Source organism: Nelumbo nucifera, chromosome 6 (assembly GCF_055504915.1).
Source record: "Nelumbo nucifera cultivar China Antique chromosome 6, China Antique-T2T, whole genome shotgun sequence".
NCBI classification, from domain to species: domain Eukaryota; kingdom Viridiplantae; phylum Streptophyta; class Magnoliopsida; order Proteales; family Nelumbonaceae; genus Nelumbo; species Nelumbo nucifera.
In genome coordinates this window covers 18,225,061-18,249,067 of record NC_142654.1, presented here as the reverse complement: position 1 = coordinate 18,249,067, position 24,007 = coordinate 18,225,061, and the positions used below count along the sequence as shown (strand labels likewise).

Sequence of the window (24,007 nt, the reverse complement as noted above, 5' to 3'; positions counted from 1 at the left end):
CTGAATTTCCTGTCAACACTCTCCAAATCTATTTAGAGGACAGGGCAAGATTGAATTCTTTCATCCTTCTAAAACCCAAACCACCTCTTACTTTTTGGTTGGCAAATTTTATTCCAAGCAACAGTATGTAAGGACTTCTGGTTTCAAGTTCCCTCTCATCAAAACTGTTTTTGGTTCTGTTCTAATTTTGAGGTAGTGTGGGAAGGGAGAATGACTGAACCCATGATATACGTAGGGGTGGCTTGAAGAGTAAATTGATCCATGGTGGTGTGACCAGCTTAGGATAGCAGTTTGGCTTTTCATAAAGCCAGTCTTGATTGCATTTTACTCATGATCTCTAACTGGTTTTGATTTTTGCTTTTTTTTTTTCCAAAGCATAGTTGAGCCTCTAGGTACCTTTCAACTACTTTTAGATGTTTGAAGTCTAATAGTTGAAGGAAAGCCTTCCTTAGCCATCTATGGACACCTGAGCTGAATTGAGATCCAGATTTAACTTCTTTGATCAACTGACAAAACAAATCCCCCAAAACTTTTAGAATATGAAGTATTTTTTGCACCTGGTGTTTCTCCGCTTTGCAGATCACCAAACAATCATCAACAAATAAAAGGTGGTGAGCGGTAGAGGTTTCACCTCAGTTCAGTTGAATGCCACTGATATTCTTGTTGAACTCAGCCTTAGACAGGAGGGAGGGCAGTATTTACATCCCTATTATAAACAAGGTGATAATGGATCCCCCTATTGAAGCCCATTCTTGTGTGTAAAAAAATCCTTTTTGAGTTCCATTTATCTTGATTGAAAGCTTAGGCGTTTCAATACACCATAGTTTTGGGAAACCCATCTCCTTTAAAACCTCAATAATAAAATAATGTCTTGTCCGATCATATGCATAATGCATTTGACATGTCCAGTTTGAAAAGTATCCATCCTTTTCCCTTTTTATGTTTCCTCATTTTGTTGGTGATTTCCTGCGCCAATGTCACCCTATCCACACACTGCCTGCCCTTGATGAAAGCAGCCTGATTTGGGGCAATCAATTTGTCTAATAATTTTGCATTCTTAGGGCCATGCATTTTTTTCCATTCATAGGACTCCTTTCAAGTAAGGCTATGTTTGGTTTCAAGAAAATGGTAAGGAAAGGAAGGGAAAGGTATGAAAACCTATACAAAATTTGTGAAGGTTTCCTTGCCTTTCCCTTTTTTCTCCTTCAAACCAAACATAGCTTTAAGGTTCAGATTTTCCACACATTCTTTTACATTCCACGTGGCAAGTTAAGCTTCTTATATGACTCTGACACAATGATACTCATGTAACATAAAGGTTAAGGCTTAGTTAAATTTGCACTAATACAAATGCACAAATGCATGGAAGTACAAATAAAATAAAACTTAGTTTAATTTTGTTTTGGGTTTTACTTTATTTTGTTTCATGTCTTATTTTACTTCATTTGTATGCAAAAATAAATCAAAATTTGCACCAATCATTTACACGGGTTTGTTCATTTCCTCTTAACCCTTATCTCTTCAAAGGAATCTTTTAACTTTAAGAGAAAAATGATTGTTCATTTCCTCTTATTTCTCATCTCTTAAAGTGCAATCATACAACTTTTTATTTTCCAATGATACCCCCAAAAAGACAAACAAAAACTATCATATATGGAGTCAAAATAGATATTTGATAATTTTCAGAATTCAGAACAACACTCTATGCATTCAGAGTTCAAAGGAAAGAAAAGTTCACCAATGTCAATATACCTCTTAATGTAATTATTGCACTTTCAGATGTCTGACTTCAAAGCAAACGAATAGGCCCTAAGTTCAACTAATCCATTCTCTCCCAAGTGTGAAAACTCCATCATCCATCCATGAACTTCCGGCATTACAACAAAGGCAGCACTTTCCATCATAATATAAACCTAATAAAATACATTAGAAACTTGTCTACTAAGAAACCTCGAAGATAACAAATAAAAAAAAAAAGAAAAGATGAGGTGAAAAGGAAAAAGAATAATGAAACCATCAATTTCAGACAGGCTTAACCCAATTGTGAATATCACAGAGTTTCTTATACTTCAGTCTTGCTTAGTAAAAGCTATGCATCTATAGGTCTTGATTAGTTATTATATATGACAAAATAGGAATGAAATTGCTTTTAAAAATGTTAAAAACCAATAAGAACATATTGACGATGAAGGAACCATGGTTTAGTTAGCAAGTGGTGGCATGTTTGTTTCCTCTTAACTCTTATATCTTAAGAGGAATCTTTTAACTTTAAAAGAAATTTGATTATTCGTTTCCTCTTATCTCTTATATCTTAAAGTGCAATTATACAAATTTTTATTTTCCAATGATACTTCCAAAAAGACAAACAAAAACTTAAATATATAGATTCAAAATAAATATTTAATCATTTTTAGAATATATATTTGATCATTTTCAGTTTAGAGGAAAGAAAAGTTCACCAATACCAATATACCTCTTAATGTAATTATTGTACTTTTAGATGTCAGACCTTAGAACTAGACCTGTTCATGGGCCGGGCCGGGCCTGGCTCGGGCCGGGCTTTTGCTCTTTATTAACATAAACTTTTCAGGCCCGAGCCCGAGCCTGGCTCGACCAACGGGCCTAAAACTTGGGCCCGAGCCCGGCCCTCATAAAAAGCCCAAAGCCCGACTTGGGAGTCTGAGCGCCGGTGCCCTCTAAGGATTGAGAGAATGGTGCTGTTGAGTTCGTCGATTCCTGGGAGTCTGAGAGTGAGAATAGAAACCCAGAAAGTGAGAAAATAGAAGATGAAAACAATGCCAACTAGAGAGAGAGAGAAAGAGAGCTCACCGCGAGAGAGACGATCTAGATCTGGTGATGCTAGCCGCCGGTGCTTAAGTTCGCAGAATGAAAATGGTGCGCCTGGGGTTCTGGTGGCGCCGGTTGGAGAGAGAACTGAGAATGAGAAGAAAGAAGATAAAAATGGTGCCAGCTAGAGAGAGAGAGAGAGAGAGAGAGATCACCGCCAAAGAGAGAGATGACTAGTTCTAGTGGAGTCGGCCGTCGGTGACTGAGTTCGCAAGTGCAGTTGGGTTCACTGGTTCTGAGAGTTGAGAGGGAGAAATGAGAGCTGCCGCTTCTGAGAGTGAGAGTGAGAAAGGAGAATGAAAAGAAAAATTTTAAATATTTAGGGTTAGGGTTAGGTAGTTTAGGAAAAGTCGGGCCGGGCTTTTTTAACAAATCCTGAGCCCGGCCTGTAAAATAGTCGGGCTCGGGATTTTAGGCCCGAGGTCAAGCCTGCAGGCTAAAACACATGCCCAAGCCCGTTCGGGGGCCCGGCCCATGAACAGGTCTACTTAGAACAAACAAATAGGCCCTTAGGGTGTGATATTGTGATTGGTCAAAACTTTTCCGGTATCATGTTTTTCCAACAGAATATTTTTTTATTTTACAAAAAAGAAATGAGGAAAGAAAAAAGAGAGAAAACAGTCGACCTGGTGCCTCGGCCGAGTGGATTTCGAGTTTTTCCAACTAAAGCGAGTTGCTTCGCCCATTTATCACGCGACGCGCCAATAGTTAAAATAAAAAATCAAAGGTAATGAACGAGCTAATGGGCCTTGGTGGAGGCGTGAAGCTTGGAGGTATCAACTTTTTAATTATCACCATGCACTCATCTTTGATTTTGGACCTAGTCAAACTGAGCGCACCCGCGGCTGAGTTTCCCGTAGTCTACGTGGCTAGTACGGAGACAAACATGGCAGATCTGATCTGAGCCATTATTCAACAGATCAGCTTCTATTTTTAATAGAATCCATCAATCGTGATAGTCACGTGGAAAGAACGGTATTTTAATTTTCTCCTTTAATTTGCGGTTTTTAATGTTCAGTCAACCCCTAGAAATCTTAGTCCCACCCCTTGGGTAAGTGTCTGAATTGATGTCAATTCATGGGTGTTATAAGTGGAGGTGTTTATAATTTTGAATTGTTCTATGTTTGTAATTGAATTCAAAATTTGAGGGGGGGAGTATAATCAATTTATCACTTTTAATTTTGGGAAATTGTTTAAAATTCATCGAAATTTTTCACAAATTCTTTTAAATTCATCATAACTTTTCAAAATATCAAAAATTCATCATGTCAATCGGTTTTTAAACTCACCATAGTTCATTGACACAAGTTTCATGACCAAACTGTCCTTGAATATGAGTTAGCTTGTTAAACAATTTTTTTGACTGAAATGCCCTTAAGCACCCAAACTTTTTGATATATAAGATTTCTGCTTGTTGAGATGAGAGTCTTTCTTGCTCCCAACATCCAAGGAGAAGTCTTTGCTCTCAACGTCCAAGAAAGAGTCTTCTTACTCTCAATGTCCAAGAACCTCTAACAAGTTATTTCACCTTCATTTTTTTCCATTTTTTGCTTAATTAGGGCACTCATTTTTTCCATTAAGCGTGGGGGTGGTTCTAAATTCTAAAATCTCCATTAGAAAAACTTTGTTATTTATTCATTTTGAAAAAAAATTGTGGTGGAGAAATTTCATGTTTTAGGATTGAGAAGTTAGTGGATTCCTTTTGGAATTTGATGTTGTGGTGGGAGATGTAACAATCATGGCAAATTGATCATTGTATGTGGATTTTACATTGCCTTACACTGAATCAAGAGAAGCTATGGTGATGCAAATCAAAGATGATCATAAGAATGGTACTTGGATTTTTTTTTTTTTCAAGTCATTGACTTGAGATCTGTAGCTAACGATTTGTAGCATTCATCTCTACTGGCATTGTGGTTTAGGTTCTTGAACATCGAATAAACACAGAGTTCAGGGGATCACCCGGATAGCAACTTGGAATGATATTTTGGTTCTCCTTCTCTCTTTATCTCTCTCACTAAAGATGCAAATTAACTATAAAATCAGAAGATGAAGTTAGGTCTAATATGCTAAAAAAATATGATATAAAATTAATAAGTAAATAAAGAGCATCATTCTTCTTATCTATATTGGTTTGGCCACATCATCATTCCATGTGGATGAAGCAAGAACAGTTTTCCAGAAAAGAAATTTAAAGTTAATCAATCACTTCTGCTGAAAAACCCTCTTTAATTAGTTTCATTCATACCCAAACACTGATTAGATAACCGCTGTCGGATGTCTCAACGACAATGGTTTTCCCTTTCTCATATGGTGGAAAAAGCAACGGCAATTGTTTTTCACGTTTTCATAAAGTGGAAGAATCAGTGGCAATCATTTTCCTTTTCTCAGACAGGAGAAGAAGCAGTGGCAAATGGCAATGGTTTTCCCTTTCTCAAACGGTGAAAGAAACAGTGGCAATGGTGTTCTCTTTCGTTCAAATTATTAGGGTTTTGGATTGAAAAATGATAGGGGTAATTTTGGGATATTGTAAATGGGTCGAACATAAGAGAGGGTAAAATAGTAAATTAGCGACATCCGTTAGTCAAGTTAATGTTATCTTACTGACATGGTGAGTTTTGAATGTTTTGAAAAATTATGGTGAGTTTAAGAAAATTTGTGAAAAATCATGATAAATTTTAGATAGTTTCTCTTTAATTTTTAGCCATGTGGGTTCCATCTTGTTAATATACATAGGGCAAATAGAAGAAGAGTTCACATTAGCCCCCAAAAATGGCACCCCACAACATCCGACAGCACATCCCAGCCATGTATTGGGAACATCTCTTGATGGTAATAAAAACATCATCGGGAAATGTTCCCAATACATATGACTGAGATATGCTGTGGGGCATGGCGGGCACCCCCTTGTGGGGGCGGGGCCGATGTGAACTCACAGAAGAAAAATAATAGCTGACTAGCTGTAGTTGCATAAATTTTATAACTATAACTATAACTATAACTATATATATATATATATATATATATCTTCTCTTCTTCCAATAGCTCATTAGCTCCATTTTAATTTTAACTAGTAATTAAGCACGTGAAAAAATTTTCTTCATATTAATTACTTGAATTTTATACATATCATAGTTAAGATAGAAATTAAAAAATTACAAAAGTAACAATATGATTAAAAATAAACTTAAATGCTTGTAGTAAATGTGCACGTGCATTGCATGTGGAAATTTTAAATTATAATAACAAATTATTATTATTATTATAATTAAATTTTGTATTCCATTTCTGTCATAAATAAAAATAATTGTTAAAATATGATAAACATATAACATTAGAAATATTTCCAAATGTTTTTGACAAAATTTTGTATTTTTTTTTCATTTTTTGTGTTTCATATTTTTTATTCAATTATGACTTCATGAATCTTTTGAAAAGTTGGATCATTGACCCGCCATCTAGATAGAAAAATAGCTTCGCTTTTGAATCAATTCTAAATTATATATTTCATCTACATTATATAAATAATTTTTACTTATCACACTTAATTTTTGTTTGATATAATTAATATATAATTTTTTATATATTCTTTTGGTTATTTATACATTTTTTTAATGATTAAGTATTTAATCATCATACATTAATTAATCCGTTTGACCCAAACCACTAACCCACGACTCAAAAAGGAAAATATTTTTATTTCTAGGCTGACATTAATTTTTGTATTACATTTTCATCATTGATAAAATTATTTCTTATGTATAAAACTTATTTGTATTCGATATAATGAATTTATAATATTAGAGATGTACTTGATATTTTATTTTTATAAACATATAGCATTAGGTATGTGTCCAAAATTTTCTCTATTTTTTTTTTGTGATTCTTTGTATTTTCTATTTTTAAAATTTTATTATTTGACTATGACATCATTTCATTTCTAGGTTGACTTTAAATTTGGCATTCCATTTTTATGGTTAATAAAAATACTTCTTACATTACACACTTATTGTTATTTAGTATAATGAATATACAATATTAGAGATATCCCAATTCCTTTTTTTGTTTGTATTATATATTGTATTTATTTTAATTTTTTATTATTTAATTTTGGTATTGTTTATTAATCCATTTGACCCCAAATAGTTGAATTGCTAAGAAAATGGTTTTGTTTTTAAAGTATTTTTCAAAATATTTATTTTTATACTATTAAAATTAATATTATGGATTTAATTAATATAATTTAATGATGAAAAAATATATTTTAAATATATGATTTAATGAAACATTAGATATAAGTTTTAATAAGAAAGAATAAGAAAATAGTTTTATTTCTAATTTGTTTTAATTTTATATTCCATTTTCATCATTAATAAAAACATTTCTTATTTATCATACTTATTATTGTTTAATATGCCAAACATACGATGTTAAAAATGTTCCCATTTTTTTAATTTCTATATTTGTTGCATTTTATCTATTTTAATTTTGAATTTTATTATTTAATTGTGGCAACATGAATTGACTCATTTGGCCCAAAATGGTTTAATTTCTTACCACAACCTAGATGAAAACACTATTTTTTCTTAGTAGATTTTGAAAATACAAGTTTTTATGTTATTGGAATTATTAATTTATTATGTATGAATTTAATTAATAGAATTTAATAATAAAAAAATAAAAATATTTTAAATTATATAATTTACTGAGAGAGAATTGAATGGATTTAATATCTTAAAATTACTTTTTAATTCATTTAATATCAATAACAAATTACTCTATTTGTCTTTATTTTTTTATAAATAAATTTAAATATGAAGGAATAAATTTTTATCCTACTCGTGATTTTTAAAATAGAATAGGTTTTTAATTTTGTAGAACTATAAACGAGTCATGTTGACTTTGGTTAAGGAGGGGTGTAACAGGTTGACCTCAGGAAATGAAGACAAGATTCCCGTTTGGAGTGGAAAAATGCGAACCGCGTGGCCGGGAGTCTCTACTCCATCGTCCTCCGCGGTCGATCATCATGGTTCTCCTTCTTCAGCAGCAGCACCAGCAGGTTTTAGGTTAGGTTAGATTTCCATCTCTAATGGCGGACAGCACCCTATTGCCGCTAGCTTCAGGATCCTTCTCTCCGAATTAAAGAGTTAATACGAACATACCATGTTTTCCGAATCTCAGAGATGCATTGGTGGCAGATCACCTTCTCTTCTTCGTCGTCATCTTCCCCTAAATCGTCCTCCATCGGTTCCCGAATGAGACGTAATGTCAGGGACCTTAATTTCTTCAGGAACCATCGAGCGTCCCGCTCTCAGCCCCGTCTCACGCGACAGCGCAAGCTTCGTCATCTCAGCGACGTCGATATCAGCCGTTTGTCCTTGAACACCAGTCCCTCGGATATCCCTAAATCGGTGCCCGTCTCGCGGTCACCCAGCAACCTCGACCACTTCTCCGGGGTACCTCAGCCTTTGCCGCGTCCGGACGTGTCTGCGCTTAGCCGTCGGGAATCCGGGTTCTCGTCTCCGAATCACGTGGACTTACCTCTTCCTTCGCCTAAGGAGACACCGAGCAGAGGTGAGGGAGAGAATGGAGATAGAAAGGATTGCTTAATTGGCGATGTAAAAAGGGAGGGGATCCCTGCTAGTTCTACAATCGGAAGGTAATATTCTTCTTTTCTTTTTGTTTGATAATTAATGTCGATTTACTAAATTCCGAGCATTTGGAACATTTTCCCCCTTGATACGAAAGGACGACAGAAGACCAATTTATCCCATATTTTCTTCTCTTAACAGCCGATTGTGATTATCTCTCTGTTGTGGGCCTTGTTTCTATCAAGTTTGTTTCGGTCTAGTTATTAGACACCAAGGCCTCAAAGATAAGGTATTTAGATTAACAAGTAAACTCAAGCAGTATGCTAGTTTAACACCCCCACACATGATGGATCATGGAGAATCCAGGAAAAGTTAATACCTTTTGTTTAAGAGTATGTATGGTATGTGTGACAGTTAAACCTATAGTCCTCATAAACCTGTGGGCATCCACAAAATTTCTCATCTGCAAGTCTATCTCAATCCATCCTTGTTTTTCTGTTTGGCTCCAACCCATCCTTGTTGTTATACCACAATCCATAATATTTATGTTGCTACAATCAGAATGATCCTGATTAAACCCATGGTTTCCCTTTCCAACAGAATATTGGCCCTTTACTGTTCGAATAAGGGAACATGGAGAAAGTTGATTCTTCAATATGTTAATCATTTAGTGTCTGCTTGATGCAGCAGGAAAATCCTGACATCATGATGGAGATGATGTAGATTTATTTTGATTACTGTTGAAGTATTGATTTCTTAGTGGAACATAAAGGAATGCATCTAATAGATGCTAAGTCCAGTCAATCTGAACAGTTTTGAAAGGATTTAATAGCCAAAAGGAAGGAATCAGAAAATGTTTATCTGGCCTAGGTAGAAACCATGAAAAATCCTTTTTAACCATGGTATGCCTCCACATAGTGGTACTATGTATTGGTTATCTTTTTCTTTTTGTTTTTTACTATTTTTTTTTTTCTTTTGGTAGGTTATGTTGGATGGAAGGAGAAAAATCCAACTGTAGTGTATGCAGTAGGTAAAGAAGGGAGATGACTTATTTTATATGAGAGTGGAGATTGCTGTAGAGAAAATAAAAGATAATGATAGAAGAATACAACCTTTTCCCTGTTAACTTGATATAATTCATTATCTGATAAGGCTTTAGATTTAGAATCTAATTTTTGTTCAAAGAATTTGGACCAATTAGCAACCTAGCATATGTAGGCAAAGTAGATGCTAAGGGGGAAAGATGCACAAAGAACACCTGCTTACCTTTTAGTATGCTTTGTAGATACTAATGATTTAATCACCACTGGAGAAGTGTTACTTTATCCTTCAAGTAACTAGCAGATCTTGGCATCTTGGGACCTATTTAAGTAAGCTTTCATTCTGAATGTCAAGAATCTATCCTCTTTAATATGACTTGAACTTCAAGACTTACCAGGGAAACTCCTCATCCATCCAATAATAAATCTGAGGATTACCCTCAATCACAGTCTCTTGGAGCTCATGGGAGATACAAGTCTAAGCCTTTTGAAGCTGCTTGAGTGACATACTTCATCTTTTTATCTTTTTATTATTTACTTAAAGAAACACTCCATGTCTCCATCACTACCTTTGGAAACACCCCCAATCCCTTAGGACTTGCATTCCTTATTGATTACCCTATCAAAATTTAATTTAACTGTGTTTGGTACTGGGAGGCAAAACCTTGCATCACCTCCTCTTGGAGGTGCATATATGTCCAAAAACCATATAATTCTTTTTTTGAATACCATGCAAAGAATGGAGAGTGGCATCGGCAAAGTATGGATAGCCAACTAAAGGATGAAATTCTAGATCAGTGTCTTCCTCTTTTGGTGTCAACTTGTGGAAAAAAATTCTGGAAGTCTATTACACATCTGCTCCATTGCCCAATTCAAGGTTGGGGATGGCTCTAAGATCATATTTTGTGAGATTGTTAACTTTCTTTGCTCAAATAAAGTCTTTCTCTCTAAGTGAGGGAATTGATCCATGGTCAATTTTGTAATAGATAAATAAGAATTGCTAGTTGTACCTTGTGTAAAAGACCTCTTTCATGGAATTGACTATTCCATTTATGTTCAAATAAGCCAATATGGCATGGTTGTTGGAGTATTATCATCACATATTATCCTTAAGCTAAAGGCGTCATGGCATAACTGTCAGGGTGAAGTAGGGACAAAAGATCAAATGAAACGATACTTTAGACAAGTAAATCCCTTACCTTTATGAATTCAAGGAAAACATAAGGCTTTTTCTCTATTCAAGGCAGTTTGGTGATTGAAGAAGCCACATTATTTTTTAAATATCTTTTGAGCAAGGGAATCTCTAAATGCTTAATTCTCCTCTAAAAGCCTGAGGGTATCCTTGTCTCTTATTGGACAAAAGAGATGAAATTTTATGGAAGGAAGAGCACAAGCACAAATTAATTTTTGGTTTGACCTTTGTGCAAAGCTCTTACTAGGAAAATACTGGGCGATGTGTTAGTAGCTAATGGGCTCATTGATTCTAGGTTGAGGAGTAGAGAAGCACGTAGTCTATGTAAGGTGGATATGTAGAAAGCATATGATCATGTTAACTGTTTTTTTTTTATTTTTTATTTTTTTGTTTTGTGCTCATGAGGACGGATATTGGATCCAAATGGCGTAATTGGGATTAAGGTGTGCATCACTGCTCCTCTATTTTCTATCCTTATTAATGGTAGTGCTAATGGATCGTTTGTGAGCTCAAGGGGTGTGAGGCAAGAGGACCCTCTGTCTCCTTTCTTATTTATTTGTATTACTGAAGCATTGAATTTGATGGCTCAAAAAGGTAGTGGATGACAACCCATAGCAAGGCTTTAAAACAGAGAGGATGGAAGGGGAGGTGGCCTTATTACAATTTGCTGATGATACTCTTTTTTGTGTGTAATAATTCCAGAGAGCAGGTGGAAACATTGACAGAGGTGCTGATTGAGTTTGAAATGGCATCTGGTCTGAAAATCAACTTGCATAAAAGTAAAATTGGCTGGGAGCCAGGGGATGGGTGTGCTTGCGCTAGCTGTCTACTAAGTACCTTGACCTTCCACTTGGAGCAAAATATATATCTGACTCTATTTGCGGCCCTGTTTTAGAGAGAATTGACAAGAGATTATCTTCCTAGAAAGGAAATTACCCATCTAAAGGGGGGCAAATTAACTCTTATTGAGAGTATCCTATCTTCTTTGGCTACCTACTATCTCTTATTGTTCCCGTTCCGTCTAAGGTGGCTAAGTGCATTGAGAGGAAGATGAGGGATTTTTTTTGGAGTGGATGGGGGGAAGATTCAAAAAATCATCAAGTCAGGTGGGAGAAAATTTGCAAATCTAAAGCTGGGGGCGGGGTTGGGAACATGGAAGATCAATGAGGGGTTGATAAATGGTTGTTGGAATTTGGTGAACAGGATGATGGGTTGTGGGAGGAAGTAATTGAAGCTAGCTATGGTAGATGTGATAGGTGATGGGAAACTAGGAAGGTAACCTCCTCTTATGGGTATTCCTTATGGAAGGGGATTGATAAAGCTCATGCAGAATTTTCAAAAGGATTATGTTCAAAATTGAGGATGGCAGCGGAGTTAGATTTTGGTCTGATGATAGCCCTCTAAAGGTGAGATTTCTGCAGCTTTATTGAATTTCTAGAAACAGAAGTGACCTTGTTAGAGATAACTTTGAAATGTTTAGTAACAATATAGTGAGTGTGGAGGCCCCTGTTTAGAAGGAATTTAAATGATTGGGAGATTCTAGGGATGTTGGAACTTCTCAAAAGCTTGAATAGGGTGGATGTCAATCCTTCTCAGTGGGATAGGAGGATTTGGAGATGGGGGAAATCCGGTAAATTTTATGGCAAGGTTAATGGATGGTTGTTTCTCAGCAGAGAAGATTTGGCACACTTTAGTGCCCTCAAGAGTCTTGTTTATGGTTTGGACAACAGCTCTTTATAAATGTCTGACAAAAGAAAAATTGACTGTGAGGCGTATGGGGTTGAATGGTGAGACATGCATTCTTTGTAATGTGGATGTGAGAACAATGATAATCTGCTCATTCATTGCAAGGTAGCTGATTTGTTGTGGCAATGGGTGAAAAGCATTTTTTGGGGTTGCTGGCTGCAAAGCAGTAACTGTAGAAGATTTTATCAAAGACTGGAAGCTTAAGGGTCTAAGCAAGGAAGGCAAAATCGTTTGGAAGACTATCCTCTTTTTGATTGACCGTCTGAATCACTGAGGAGTGCAGGTCAATAGCGGATGCACTATGTGCAAGCCATATGAGGAGTGTTTGAACTACTTATTCCGTTTTTGTCATGGACCTCCTTCGTTTAGGAGTTCTATAGCTTTCTTTTTTAAATGCCTTGAATCTGTCCATCTTCTCAAGTCATCTTATCTTGTTTCAATTGCCTTCAGGCAGTAAAGAATTCTCTTTGGCTGTGGTTCTTTTTGCCATATTCTGGGAAATTTGGAAACAAAGATAGAGGGGAATGGTTGATAGCTGAGAGAGGCCATTGGTGCACCTTTGCATGGACATTGATGACTTGTTATTATTTCGGCTCTAGCTCTTGGTGATTTTTAAGGAGTTTAAGCATCAAGATCTTGTTTTTAGGTGGCATACTGTTTTGAGTACATATGATTGAAAATCAATAAAGAGATGATCAAACATCTCTTGTTTTGTATGCTCTCTTTCCATAATTTCAACTTTAGTCATTCTTTGGTTTTTCTGTCTCTTCGTTTAGGTCACTGAAATGTTGGTGCTTTAATTTGCATTCACAACTTTTGGCAATTGACTGATATATGGCACGCTTGTGTTTTACATTATATACTTTGTGTTCTAATATCTATGTTTTATTATTAGAGAACTAAGTTGACTAGATATCTAGGTCTAACAATTTCCCTTACTGTAGCAGGTCTTCTTACCAAGCTGTTCACAAGAGTCCAGAACATGTCAATACACCTTCAGCTAGATTTCCAAAGGATTGCATGAGGGAGGTGCTTCATGAACAAATTACTGTTGATAATGTTCAATTCAAATCCATGTTGAATCTTTACCCTAAGAGTGCTCCAACCAGTGGCTTCTCAAGTCCAACACTTAGTCCTCGAAGATTTAGTAATTGTGATGCTTTTCCTTATTCCTCCATTCAATCTCAAGGTTTCCAGACCTGGTCTGCTCCAGAATTTCCAAACTTCGATATGCTTGTTGGGTTGTCTCCACGGGCTTCACCAGATAAAATTCTGTCTAGTCCTGATCATTCTCCAATTCAAAGTCCTACAGTAAATAGTCCTGGCTTAAAGATCAAGAGTCCTAGAGTGAGCTGTTCCAGTCAAAGCCGCAGAAGTTTTAGTGGAGCTGTATCTACATTACATCCAGCAGCATGGCATGACAATAATGGTCATTCCAATGTCCATCCATTACCTCTTCCTCCAGGAGCCATACTACCTCCTCTATCAACTTCTTTTCATCAAACTACAGCTAAACCAGAGGTATCATCGAAGGCTGGTCAATGGCAGAAAGGAAAGCTTATTGGAAGTGGTACATTTGGAAGCGTTTATGTTGCCACAAACAGGTATGCAACTACTCTGTAGTTTCTATTTTGTTTTTTTTTTCTTTGCAGTGAAAACTAACACTTGCTTTTGTATAATAGGGAAACTGGAGCTTCATGTGCAATGAAAGAAGTTAATTTGATTCCTGATGATCCCAAATCTGCGGAGTGTATAAAACAATTGGAGCAGGTTATTTTTCTAGAAATCTGTACAGTCTCCTAGCCAACTCACTATATTGATGTTGTATTCAAGCATACTTAGATTCATGCAGCTGACCCCATATAGTTGGGATAAGGCTTAGATGATAATTATGATAACAGCATAATGGCCATGCTGACCTTCAGAAATGTGAAATTATTCACTTATTGGAATTTGGTTATTGAGAGGACTGAGTGTTTGATTGTTTTGCCATTATATGTGAAGAAGAGTAAAGTTTTCTTTAAGTCTGATTATAAATGTGAAGAAGGAAACAAATGTGTTCCATGTCATACTGACCATCATTCAGTTGCATGTCTCTGGAAAAATGCTGATGGTGAAGTGATAATTTGCTCAGTGTTTTATGGACTATCCTAAATGGACAATTTGTCTGTGTCAGACAATCATCAGAGTTTGACAGCCCATGGATTCTTGAGGACACTTCTATGTAACATTTTCTTTTTATCTCCCAGTTTATGTGACATAATAAACAGCTAATGTACAAGATGAATGCCATTTTTTTGTATAAATGTTACTCAGTATCAAAGCCAACATCTTAGCCCCCTTTTGCAGGTATATAATGTTAGGATTCAAAAAATATAAACTTTTTTAATAGTACATACTTTTCCATAGATGTACTCTTGAGTCCATATTTTCTCATCTTTTTTTTTGATGAATAATAATAAATTTATTGATTCAGAAGCAAATTTAGAGTGAGTTCATACATCATCCCAGCGAGAGGCGCGAGCTGCAACCCCTCCTTGAATCTTACAAGTAAACTAGGAAAGAAAAACAAGAATCACAACTGAGCCCAAAATAATTCTTCCCTATTTACCCCTTGCTTAACTAACATATCTGACAAAAGTATTTGCTGATCTCCCCACCCACTGTACAGTGACCAACATATTCCTTGTCAACCAACTAAATTTCTTCATTTCATTCTTGTATCGCCACATAGCCTCTTCAGAATTTTTCAACCAACCCACCACCACTTTGGAATCCCCCTCGATTATTAGTTGTTGTACCCCTAGCTGGTTTGCAATTTGCACCCCTTGTACAACAGCTAAAAGTTCTGCCCTGATGGAGTTCCCAAATCCCAAGGGACCTGAGTAAAGCAACAAAATCTCTCACTTCACATTTCTCAAAGCACCCCCCATTCCAGATAAACCTGGATTACCCATGCTACTTCCATCAAAATTCAACTTTAGTGAGCCTTCGGATGGAGGAGACCAGCTTGTAATTGATTTGTCCTTTAGGGATGAACACCTCGCTATTGCTGACCAATTTCTCCAAAGGTCATTAAAGGAGAATTGATGAAAGATTTCCAAGGTCTTCAGCCAATGTATTGCCCTATTTAACACACAGTCTTTCAAATCCTGGCTGCTCCTTTCCTTTTCTTGAAAGATTCTAAGATTTCTTTTTTCCCAAAGAGTCCAAATCAAGGCAGCACGAGCACATCTCCACATAATTCTCCCTATTTTTGTAGGCCAATAAAAGGTAGAATGGTTGAAGAGCATGTGAACTTCTACTGGTAGACTTCAACTACTCCCAAACAACGAAAGTAGCCAAGCCCAAAGGTCTGCAGAAAAGGGACAAGATATTAATAGATGGTAACAATCCTCACCGTGAGCTCTACAGAGGATGCACCAATTAGGAGAAATACAGAGGAAAGGTCTTCTCTTTTGTAGGTTATCTAAAGTGTTTACTTTCCCATAGAATACTTTCCAACAAAATGCCATAATTTTTGGGGGAACTGACCTACACCAAATTTCTTTTGACGGAAAGGGTTGGTGAGTAGAAAGTTGAGAGATGGACTTGAAGAAAGAAGCACAAGTGAAGGTTATTTTCAAACAAATTGAAGCAGGGGCAATGAAAGCAGTTGCGGTACTGTCACTTTTCTCCCCTCAAGAAAGCTAGCTTTTTTTAGGCATTGGTTGAGGAACCAAGATCAGAGTATGGTTTGTCATGGGGATATATTGAACTTATAAGCCTTTGCATGGGAAGGAGTCCATGAAATCTTGAGAACAAAATTGGAGAATCTAAGAAAAGAGGTCCATTTGATAGAAGTTTATGAAATCTCATGTATTCTCTTGTTCTGGGGTGATGCAGAAAGATTCAAAGCAGACTTGATGAAGATTGCAATGACAACTAAATAGTTTTTGGAATAGACCAAATTGAGATCCTAAATTCGGGAAAGTAGTGGATGATTATGGGAGAGGAGAGGAAGTTCAAGCTGGCGGGGAAATGGAGACTGGAATTGTCCATTGAAGCAAAATCTTTCTTGTTTGAGCAGGGAAGGACAAAGGGGAAGGCTCTCTTGAAAATCAGAGAAGGGAGCAGGGCGTCGATTCTCCTACCAGAGGAGGCCTGTGTGTGGTTGAAAGGTTTTGTAGATGGAGCTGTAAATTCCTTTCGGGAAGAAGGTTGGAGAAACTCGATGACCTGTGAGAACAAGAGGTTCGAATCTGTGCTAAAAAGGAATGGAAAAGGGTGGTTCATAATGGTCACCGAACTCTTTGGTAATAACAAAAAGCAAGTGATGTGTATTCCAGAAGGCCTGAAGCAGAGAGGGTGGGCTTCTTTTGCTTCTAATCTTCAGGCTTTTCTCTTGGAGGTTGAAGGTAGAGTAGAAGAAGCCCCTGGCTCGAAGGTTTGTTCTGTGCCCCGCCCAAAGCTTTACCCTGAAGTCTTGGTGTCCAGCTCGTCTGTTCTCCGACGAGTAGCAGTGGAAGGGTGGTCTTAGTGGCAGAAAGGGTGATAGAAGATTGGATGAAAGTTTTAGAAGATTTAGCAGAGAGGTTGGGATTAGAGGAAGATGTAATGTTGCTGCCTTTTGCTGAAAAGAAAGCCTTACTAGATATTGGAGATAAGAATCTGTTCTTCAGTTCTTTCCTTGTAGAAGGAAGTTTGTTTAAGGTCCAGAACTGGGCTCCAGATTGCAATGAAGTTGAACCCAGAGCCGACAGTTTTTTGATTAAACTTCTCGGTCTTCCCTTCAACCTTTGGAATGATCTTATTCTGGGGAATATTACTAGAGCGTTGGGTGGAGTTCTGTTGGAGGCTAACTTAGGAAACTTGAGAGCGGTGGAACTTAAGGTTGCTGGGATCAAACCGGAGAACTTGTCGCGGTTCTTCGAATTTCTCTCAGAAGGTGCTTGGTACAAGGTCTGGTTAGCTTCAGAAGTTGAAGCCTTGCTTTGGGGAAGACGACTAGAGGTTGAAGGAACTGGCGAGTTCGCAGGGGGGTGTACACGTGGCCTTTAGGGGCTGGCGGGAAAGCCTGTTGTGTGTGGGCGATTTACAGAGGAAGGGGAACAGTGGCAGGGGCGCCCCAAGTCTCGAAGCCTTCCTATTAAGGCTTCTTTTTCAAATTTTTTTGAAGAGGGGTTGTTTAAAGAGGGTGGCCCGTCCTTTGCTGACGTGGCTAAGTTGGGAAAGAGCCGTTTGTGCTCTAAGTCTCTCTCCGAACCGGCTTTAAGAAAGGTTGAGCCAGTCGGGCCAGTGGTTGAGCATTCTTTCAGTTTTAAAAGCCCACGTGACAACTTAAGTCATCACGTGGGGCGGGGCAGGCATGGGGCGATGATAGATGACAACTTTCATCTATCATCGTCTAAGTCTCACCCTCTCGACTGTGGAGGGGCGAAGTCAGCGAACAAGGTTGGAGAACGCCGGCTTCTGTGCTGGGTCCGACGGGCAGCCGACGACGAGCAAAATCTCAGCATTTCTGATCGCCCGAACCCGCGTTATTCGAGAGACAGACCATAAGAGAAAGAAGAGGCTGATCAAGGTTGGTTGAGCTGCGGTTCAGATTCTGATCATGATGAAAATTCAGATGCCTGTGGGAGTTTAGGCAGTGCGGCAGTTGAAGCTCTTTCTAAAGGTTAGAACATGGATTCATTTAGCCTGGACTGTTTGTTCTTCGGGGATTCGGTGGGGGAAGGAAAGGTGGAGGGGGAGGAGCGGGTGTTTGATTTTAACCCAATACTGGCTGAGCCCCCCCTCAGTTCTAGTGCTTTGCAAGAGGCCGAAAAGGAGGTTGCTCGGGTCTTCTCAGAGCAGAACAAGGGTACTTCACAGAGAGGTACATACTTGAGTACAGAAAGGGGTCTTTGTGTTAATACAACGACAGGGATTTCCCTCCTCCATCTCTGGGAGACAGAGTGCTCTATTTTCTCAAAAAAGAAAGTGACTACCTCTCCTTCGCCTTTGCTCTCTCCTCACTTCTCTACCTCAGGTAAATCCCTCAACTCTGTCAATTCAGTTTTGGATACTGATGAGCGCTCTATATCTCTTGTACCAGATTCTCTTCCCAACCAAGAGTCGGAAGCCCTTGGTTTGAAAGCCACAGTGAGTCTACAAGGGGGGGAAGTGGGTGAGGAAACTTGCAGAGAGACAATAATTTGGGAAATCTTAGAAAGCCTCTTGGGTGAAGTGGAAAGGAAGGACTTGCAGAGAGGGAGCCTGGAGGGGACAGATAGGGCTGTGGTTGGAGGTAATGTGAGAAGGAACAAGAAGCTTCTTAGGAGTGAGCAGAGTGCTTCTTTAGAAAAAGAGGAAACTTTTGGGGAAGAGTCAGTTGCAGAATTTGTGAAAAAGTTGGGGTGCAAGCTGAAGAACCCGAATGATCTAAAAGCCTACATGCAAAATAAAGAAGACAACAAGATGAAGTTTAGAAGGCTGAGTGAAGTGGAGAGATTAAAAAAAGATATTGAGGGGGACAAGAAGTTCAAAGTGAAAGGGATTGGAAGAAAAGGGTCTAAATAGTTCTTGGAGGAGTTAGGGTTAAAGCTTATAGTTTTCAATGAGAATCCTAAGTTGGAATGTGAGGGGGTTGGGCAGCATTAGGAAGAGAGCAACAATCAAAGAGGTAATTAAGAATTTTAATCCGGATGTGGTTATGCTTCAGGAGTCCAAAAGAATGGGTTTTGATTGCAGATGGGCAAGGAGTGTGTGGAGTTCTAGAGGTATTAAGTGGGTGGCTACTCCTTCGTGGGGTTCCTCGGGAGGGATTGTGACCATGTGGAAAGAAGAGATACTCTTAGGTGTGGAGGAGCTAATTGGAGATCACTCTGTCTCCCTGAAGTTCAAACAGGTGGCCGATGGGTATGAATGGGTACTAACAAATGTGTATGGCCCCAATGACTATAGGCAAAGGGAGAAATTATGGGAAGAATTGAGTGACATTAGAGGCCTTTGGGATGGACCCTGGTGTGTGGGAGGGGACTTTAATGTAGTGAGATTTATGGAGGAAACCAACAACCCCAGACAGAGAGTGACAACAAGCATGAGGAAGTTCAACCAATTTGTGGACTCTTTTAATCTCAAAGAACTTCCTTTCCTAAATAATAACTTCACTTGGTCCAACCTTCAATCTCGACCAATTTGCTCTAAGTTGGACAGATTTTTGTTCTCAACAGATTGGGAGGAACATTGGGGCAATATTACTTCTAGGGCTCTCCCTAGACTTACTTCAGACCACTGGCCAATAGTTTTGGTCAAGGAGGAATTAAGAGGAGTAGGGCCTACCCCTTTCAAGTTTGAAAATATGTGGTTGTCTCATCCGGGTTTTACTGAGAAAATCAGAGAGTGGTGGGAGCAAGCTAATCCGGTAGTTGATTGGGAGGGAATGAGGTTCACAAGAAACTCCAATACCTAAAATCTCAATTAAAGGAGTGGAATAGGCTGGAGTTTGGAAGATTAGAAGAGAGAAAGCAAGTTCTGGTGGAGCAAATCGAGGATTTGGACCTGAAGGAAGAGAGAGGCCCCTTTGGAGAGGAAGAAAGGAAGTTGAGATGGGTTTTAAGGAGGCAGATGGAGAACATCCTGATCAAGGAGGAAATCAGTTGGAGGCAAAAATCTAGGTGTAAGTGGCTAAAGGAGGGAGACAGAAACACAAGGTTTTTCCATTCAGTGGCAGATGGAAGGAGAAAGAAGAACTACATCTCTAACTTGGAAGTTGATGGAGCAGTATTGTCTCACCCGGCTGAAATTGCAGAGGCCCTAGTAAACCGCTTCAAATCTATTTTTAGAAGGCCTTTGAATGAGAGAGTATGGTTGGAGGGTTTGGATTGGCCGACTCTAAGTGCAGAGAAGAGAGAGTGGCTAGAAAAAAGGTTCGATATGGAGGAGGTAAAGGAAGCAGTATTCTCTATGGATAGGACAAAAGCTCCGGGTCCAGATGGGTTCACAATGGCCTTTTACTAGGATTGCTGGTATATTTTGGAGAATAATCTTGCTTCGGTCTTTGAGGAGTTCCACAGGAGGGGAGTAATAAACCCGGGCTTGAACTCAACTTTCATTGCCTTAGTCCCAAAGAAGAAAGATGCTTCTCAACCAAAAGATTTTAGACCTATCAGTCTGGTGACTAGCTTGTACAAAATCATTGCAAAGGTGCTGTCTCTCAGGATAAAGAAGGTGCTCCCCTCTATTATTGCACCCAACCAAAGTGCTTTTGTGGAGGGAAGACAGATCACCAATAAGATCCTCATTGCAAATGAGAGCTTGGAGAGCTTTAGAAAGTCAAAGAAGAAGGGAGTGGTCTGCAAATTGGATTTGGAGAAGGCTTTCGACTTGGTTGATTGGTCTTTCTTGATGGAGGTGTTGAGGAGTTTTGGTTTTGGTGACAGGTGGTGCAAGTGGATCTGGCGCTGTGTTAGTACTTGCCATTATTCTATCCTGGTGAACGGGATGTGGTTGACTTCTTTCCGGCATTGAGAGGTCTAAGACAAGGAGATCCTCTTTCCCCTTTTCTTTTCACCCTTATTATTGATGTGTTTGGGCGATTAATCCATAGAGCAGACTCGAGGAATCTGATAAGAGGGTGGAGAGTAGGAAGGGAGGAGGTTCCCTCGACTCTTCTACAATTTGCAGATGATACTATCCTTTTCTGTGAAGGAGGGAACCTCAGTTGGATCCGGAATCTAAAGCTGACAATACAACTTTTTAAGCAGATATCTAACCTAAAGGTAAACTTTGACAAGAGTTGTGTGGCGGGAGTGAATGTGAACGAAAGAGATCTAAGGGAATCTGTAGACGAGCTAGGTTGTGCTTTTACGGTTTGGCCTCTGACTCATTTGGGCCTCCCTTTAGGAGATAATCCTAAGAGTGTTAGCTTTTGGGCTCTGGTAGTGGAGAGGTTTGAGAAGAGGCTAGCGGCTTGGAAGAGGAGTTATCTTTCTTTAGGTGGAAGAGTCTCTCTCATTAGATCTACCTTAGCCAACCTCCCTGTTTACTTTCTGTCAGTGTTTAAGATCCCCTCAAAGGTTTCAAATCTTTTGGAAAAATTAATAAGGAACTTTTTCTGGGAGCCTGGAGAGGAGAAGAGAGATCATAGGGTGAGTTGGGAGGTGGTCTCTAGGTGTAAAACACAAGGAGGTCTTGGGATTGGTAATTTCAAGAAAAGGAACATGGCTCTTCTGGGGAAGTGGTTGTGGAGGTTCTCTTTGGAAAGGGATAAATTGTGGACTAAGATTGTGGCTAGCATTCATGGGCTGGAAGACAATGGCTGGGATCCTGGAATCTTGGCAAGGGCTTTAGCTGCTTCTCCTTGGAAATCCATCCACAATCTGCTTCCAGTTTTCTCCCCTTGGATCAGGTATGGTCTAAACTCTGGTAACCGAATAAATTTCTGGGAACATCTTTGGGTCGGGGATTCTCCTCTGAAAGACAAGTTTCCTTCCTTGTATGCTCTTTCAGACTTGAAAAATGAACCCATTTCTTCCTTCTTAGTCCCTTCAGCTTCCACTTCGGGCTTTGGTTGGAACCTTGGCCTGCGTAGGGCAATTAGGGATACGGACTTGGATAGCCTGGTAGCTCTGCTAGCCTCCCTTGAGGGTGTCTTCCTAAACCCTACAAAGGAAGACACCAGATTTTGGACCCTTTCTAGCTCTGGTACCTTTTCTTGTGCTTCTTTCTTTGAAACCTTAACTCAACCTCCTACCCCTCTGGGGTTGTCCTTTCCAGTTAAGGAAATTTGGAGCAGACCTATTCCTCCTTGGGTGGGGTTTTTTTGTTGGGAAATTTTCCTGGAAAGAATCAACACTTTAGACTTACTCCAAAGAAAGAGACCCAACTATTGTCTACTTCCTAATAGATGTGCTCTTTGTAAAGCTGATGGGGAATCTGGCTACCACCTCATGGTCTCTTGTAAGGTTGCTAAATCTGTTTGGGAGTGGGTTTTCTCCCGCTTTGGGCGTTCTTGGTATCCTCTGGAGACTGTCCAAGGTTTGTTTTCTCCTTCTTTTTTCAGTTGGCCTAAGAAGCGAGGGAAGACTATGTGGAGGTGTATTAGGGCAGCAGTTTGCTGGTCTTTGTGGGAAGAAAGAAACTCACACATATTTTCTGACAAGGAAAAAACTTTGGAAGATTTGTTAGATCGAATCCTCATAAGAGCGGTCCACTGGCTAAAATCTTTGGAGTTGTTTTCAGATTGTCCTATGGATGACTTACTAAGAAACTGGAAAGAGATTGCTTTCATTGCTAGATGCAAGAGGACTCTTTGTCCGTCCTGGTCCCCTCCCCCCTCGGGCTTTATAAAGCTGAATTTTGATGGCAGCAGTGTAAGGAATCCAGGGCCCTCTAGGATTGGAGGAGTCTTCAGGAATGAGGAAGGGATTGTTACTGCTTTATTCTCTGGCCCTATTGGAGAAGGTGACTCTCTTAGGGCTGAGATCCTTGCAGCGCTTGAAGGAATTCGAAGAGCAAAAGATCTAAATATTAGCCGTTTGATTCTGGAAGGTGACTCGAAGGTGGTGGTTAATTGGTTGAAGATAGAGGACAGTGGTTTGTGGAACTTTAACAATGAGAAAAAACAGTTCTTATGGCTGGGTAGGGACATTGAGATTTAGTACAGCTGGGTGAAGAGGAGTGCCAATTCATTTGCGAATGGGTTGGCCAAGCAAGGAGTGAATAGGGAGGCTGTTTTTTGGACTAGTTTTTAATTTTCTTTGCATTCCCTGTGTTTTCTGTTTTTTGGGGTGCTAAGTTATTTTATCTCCCTTTGTATTCTTTTCCCTCTATTCTCTTAATTTAATGAAGTTGATGTTATTGATAAAAAAAAAGCACAAGTGAAGGTTCCATTGGGTCTAGGAGTCCAAACCCTCTTATCTGGCTTGGAGGGATCCAAACAAACCTGATTAAGACAACCAAGCAAAGCAGAAAGAGAATCAATTTCATCATCCCTAAGTCCTCTACGAAACCCAAAATCTCAAGTAGGATCTAAGGGTGTTCCCAAAGGTGAGACAAATTTTGAGACCACCTCTTTTTTGTACAAAGCAATAGAAAATAGCGAAGGGAACAAATCCTTTAACGGTGTGTTTCCTACCCAAATATCCTCCCAAAAATGGACAGAGTTGCCAGAACAAACTTCATACCTGATAAAATTGAGGAATTGAGGAAGGATGTTGTGAATAGCCTTCCAAGGTGCTGCTAGGTTAGCTTGCCTTGATACACCAGCATCCCATCCATTCTCTGACCTCCCATGAATGCTTCCCACCACCTCATGCCACAATCTCTCTCTTTCCAAAGGCCATCGCCACAACCATTTCCCTAATAGAGTTTGATTTTTTCTAGTTACCCTCCCAAGTCCCAAACCCCCCTCTTCTTTACTTCTGCACACAAACCAAGTGATCCTTTTTTTCTTGTCCCGGCTCCCATAAGAAATCTCTCATCAACTTCTCCAGTTTCCTAGCTTCCCTAACTGGTATCCTAAAAACAGACAAATAATAGGTAGGTAAGTTAGCCAAGGTAGCTCTTATTAGGGTAATTCTCCCTCCTAAAGAGATATAATTCCTCTTCCATGAGGCTAATCTCTTCTC

The 24,007-nt window shown here is 38.9% G+C and overlaps 1 protein-coding gene across 3 annotated transcripts in view; it reads left to right on the top strand.

The window, feature by feature from the left end:
* Positions 1 to 7,763: 7,763 nt before the first annotated feature.
* Positions 7,764 to 24,007, top strand: part of LOC104591149 (mitogen-activated protein kinase kinase kinase 5-like) — a 47,082-nt gene continuing 30,838 nt past the window's right edge. For all 3 annotated transcript variants that reach the window (XM_010249952.3, XM_010249947.3, XM_010249939.3), the window contains exons 1-3: positions 7,764 to 8,506; positions 13,364 to 14,020; positions 14,099 to 14,186. In XM_010249952.3, coding sequence (XP_010248254.1) covers positions 8,031 to 8,506; positions 13,364 to 14,020; positions 14,099 to 14,186 — 1,221 coding nt within the window. In that variant the 5' untranslated portion in view covers positions 7,764 to 8,030. The remainder of the gene's footprint in view (positions 8,507 to 13,363; positions 14,021 to 14,098; positions 14,187 to 24,007) is intronic.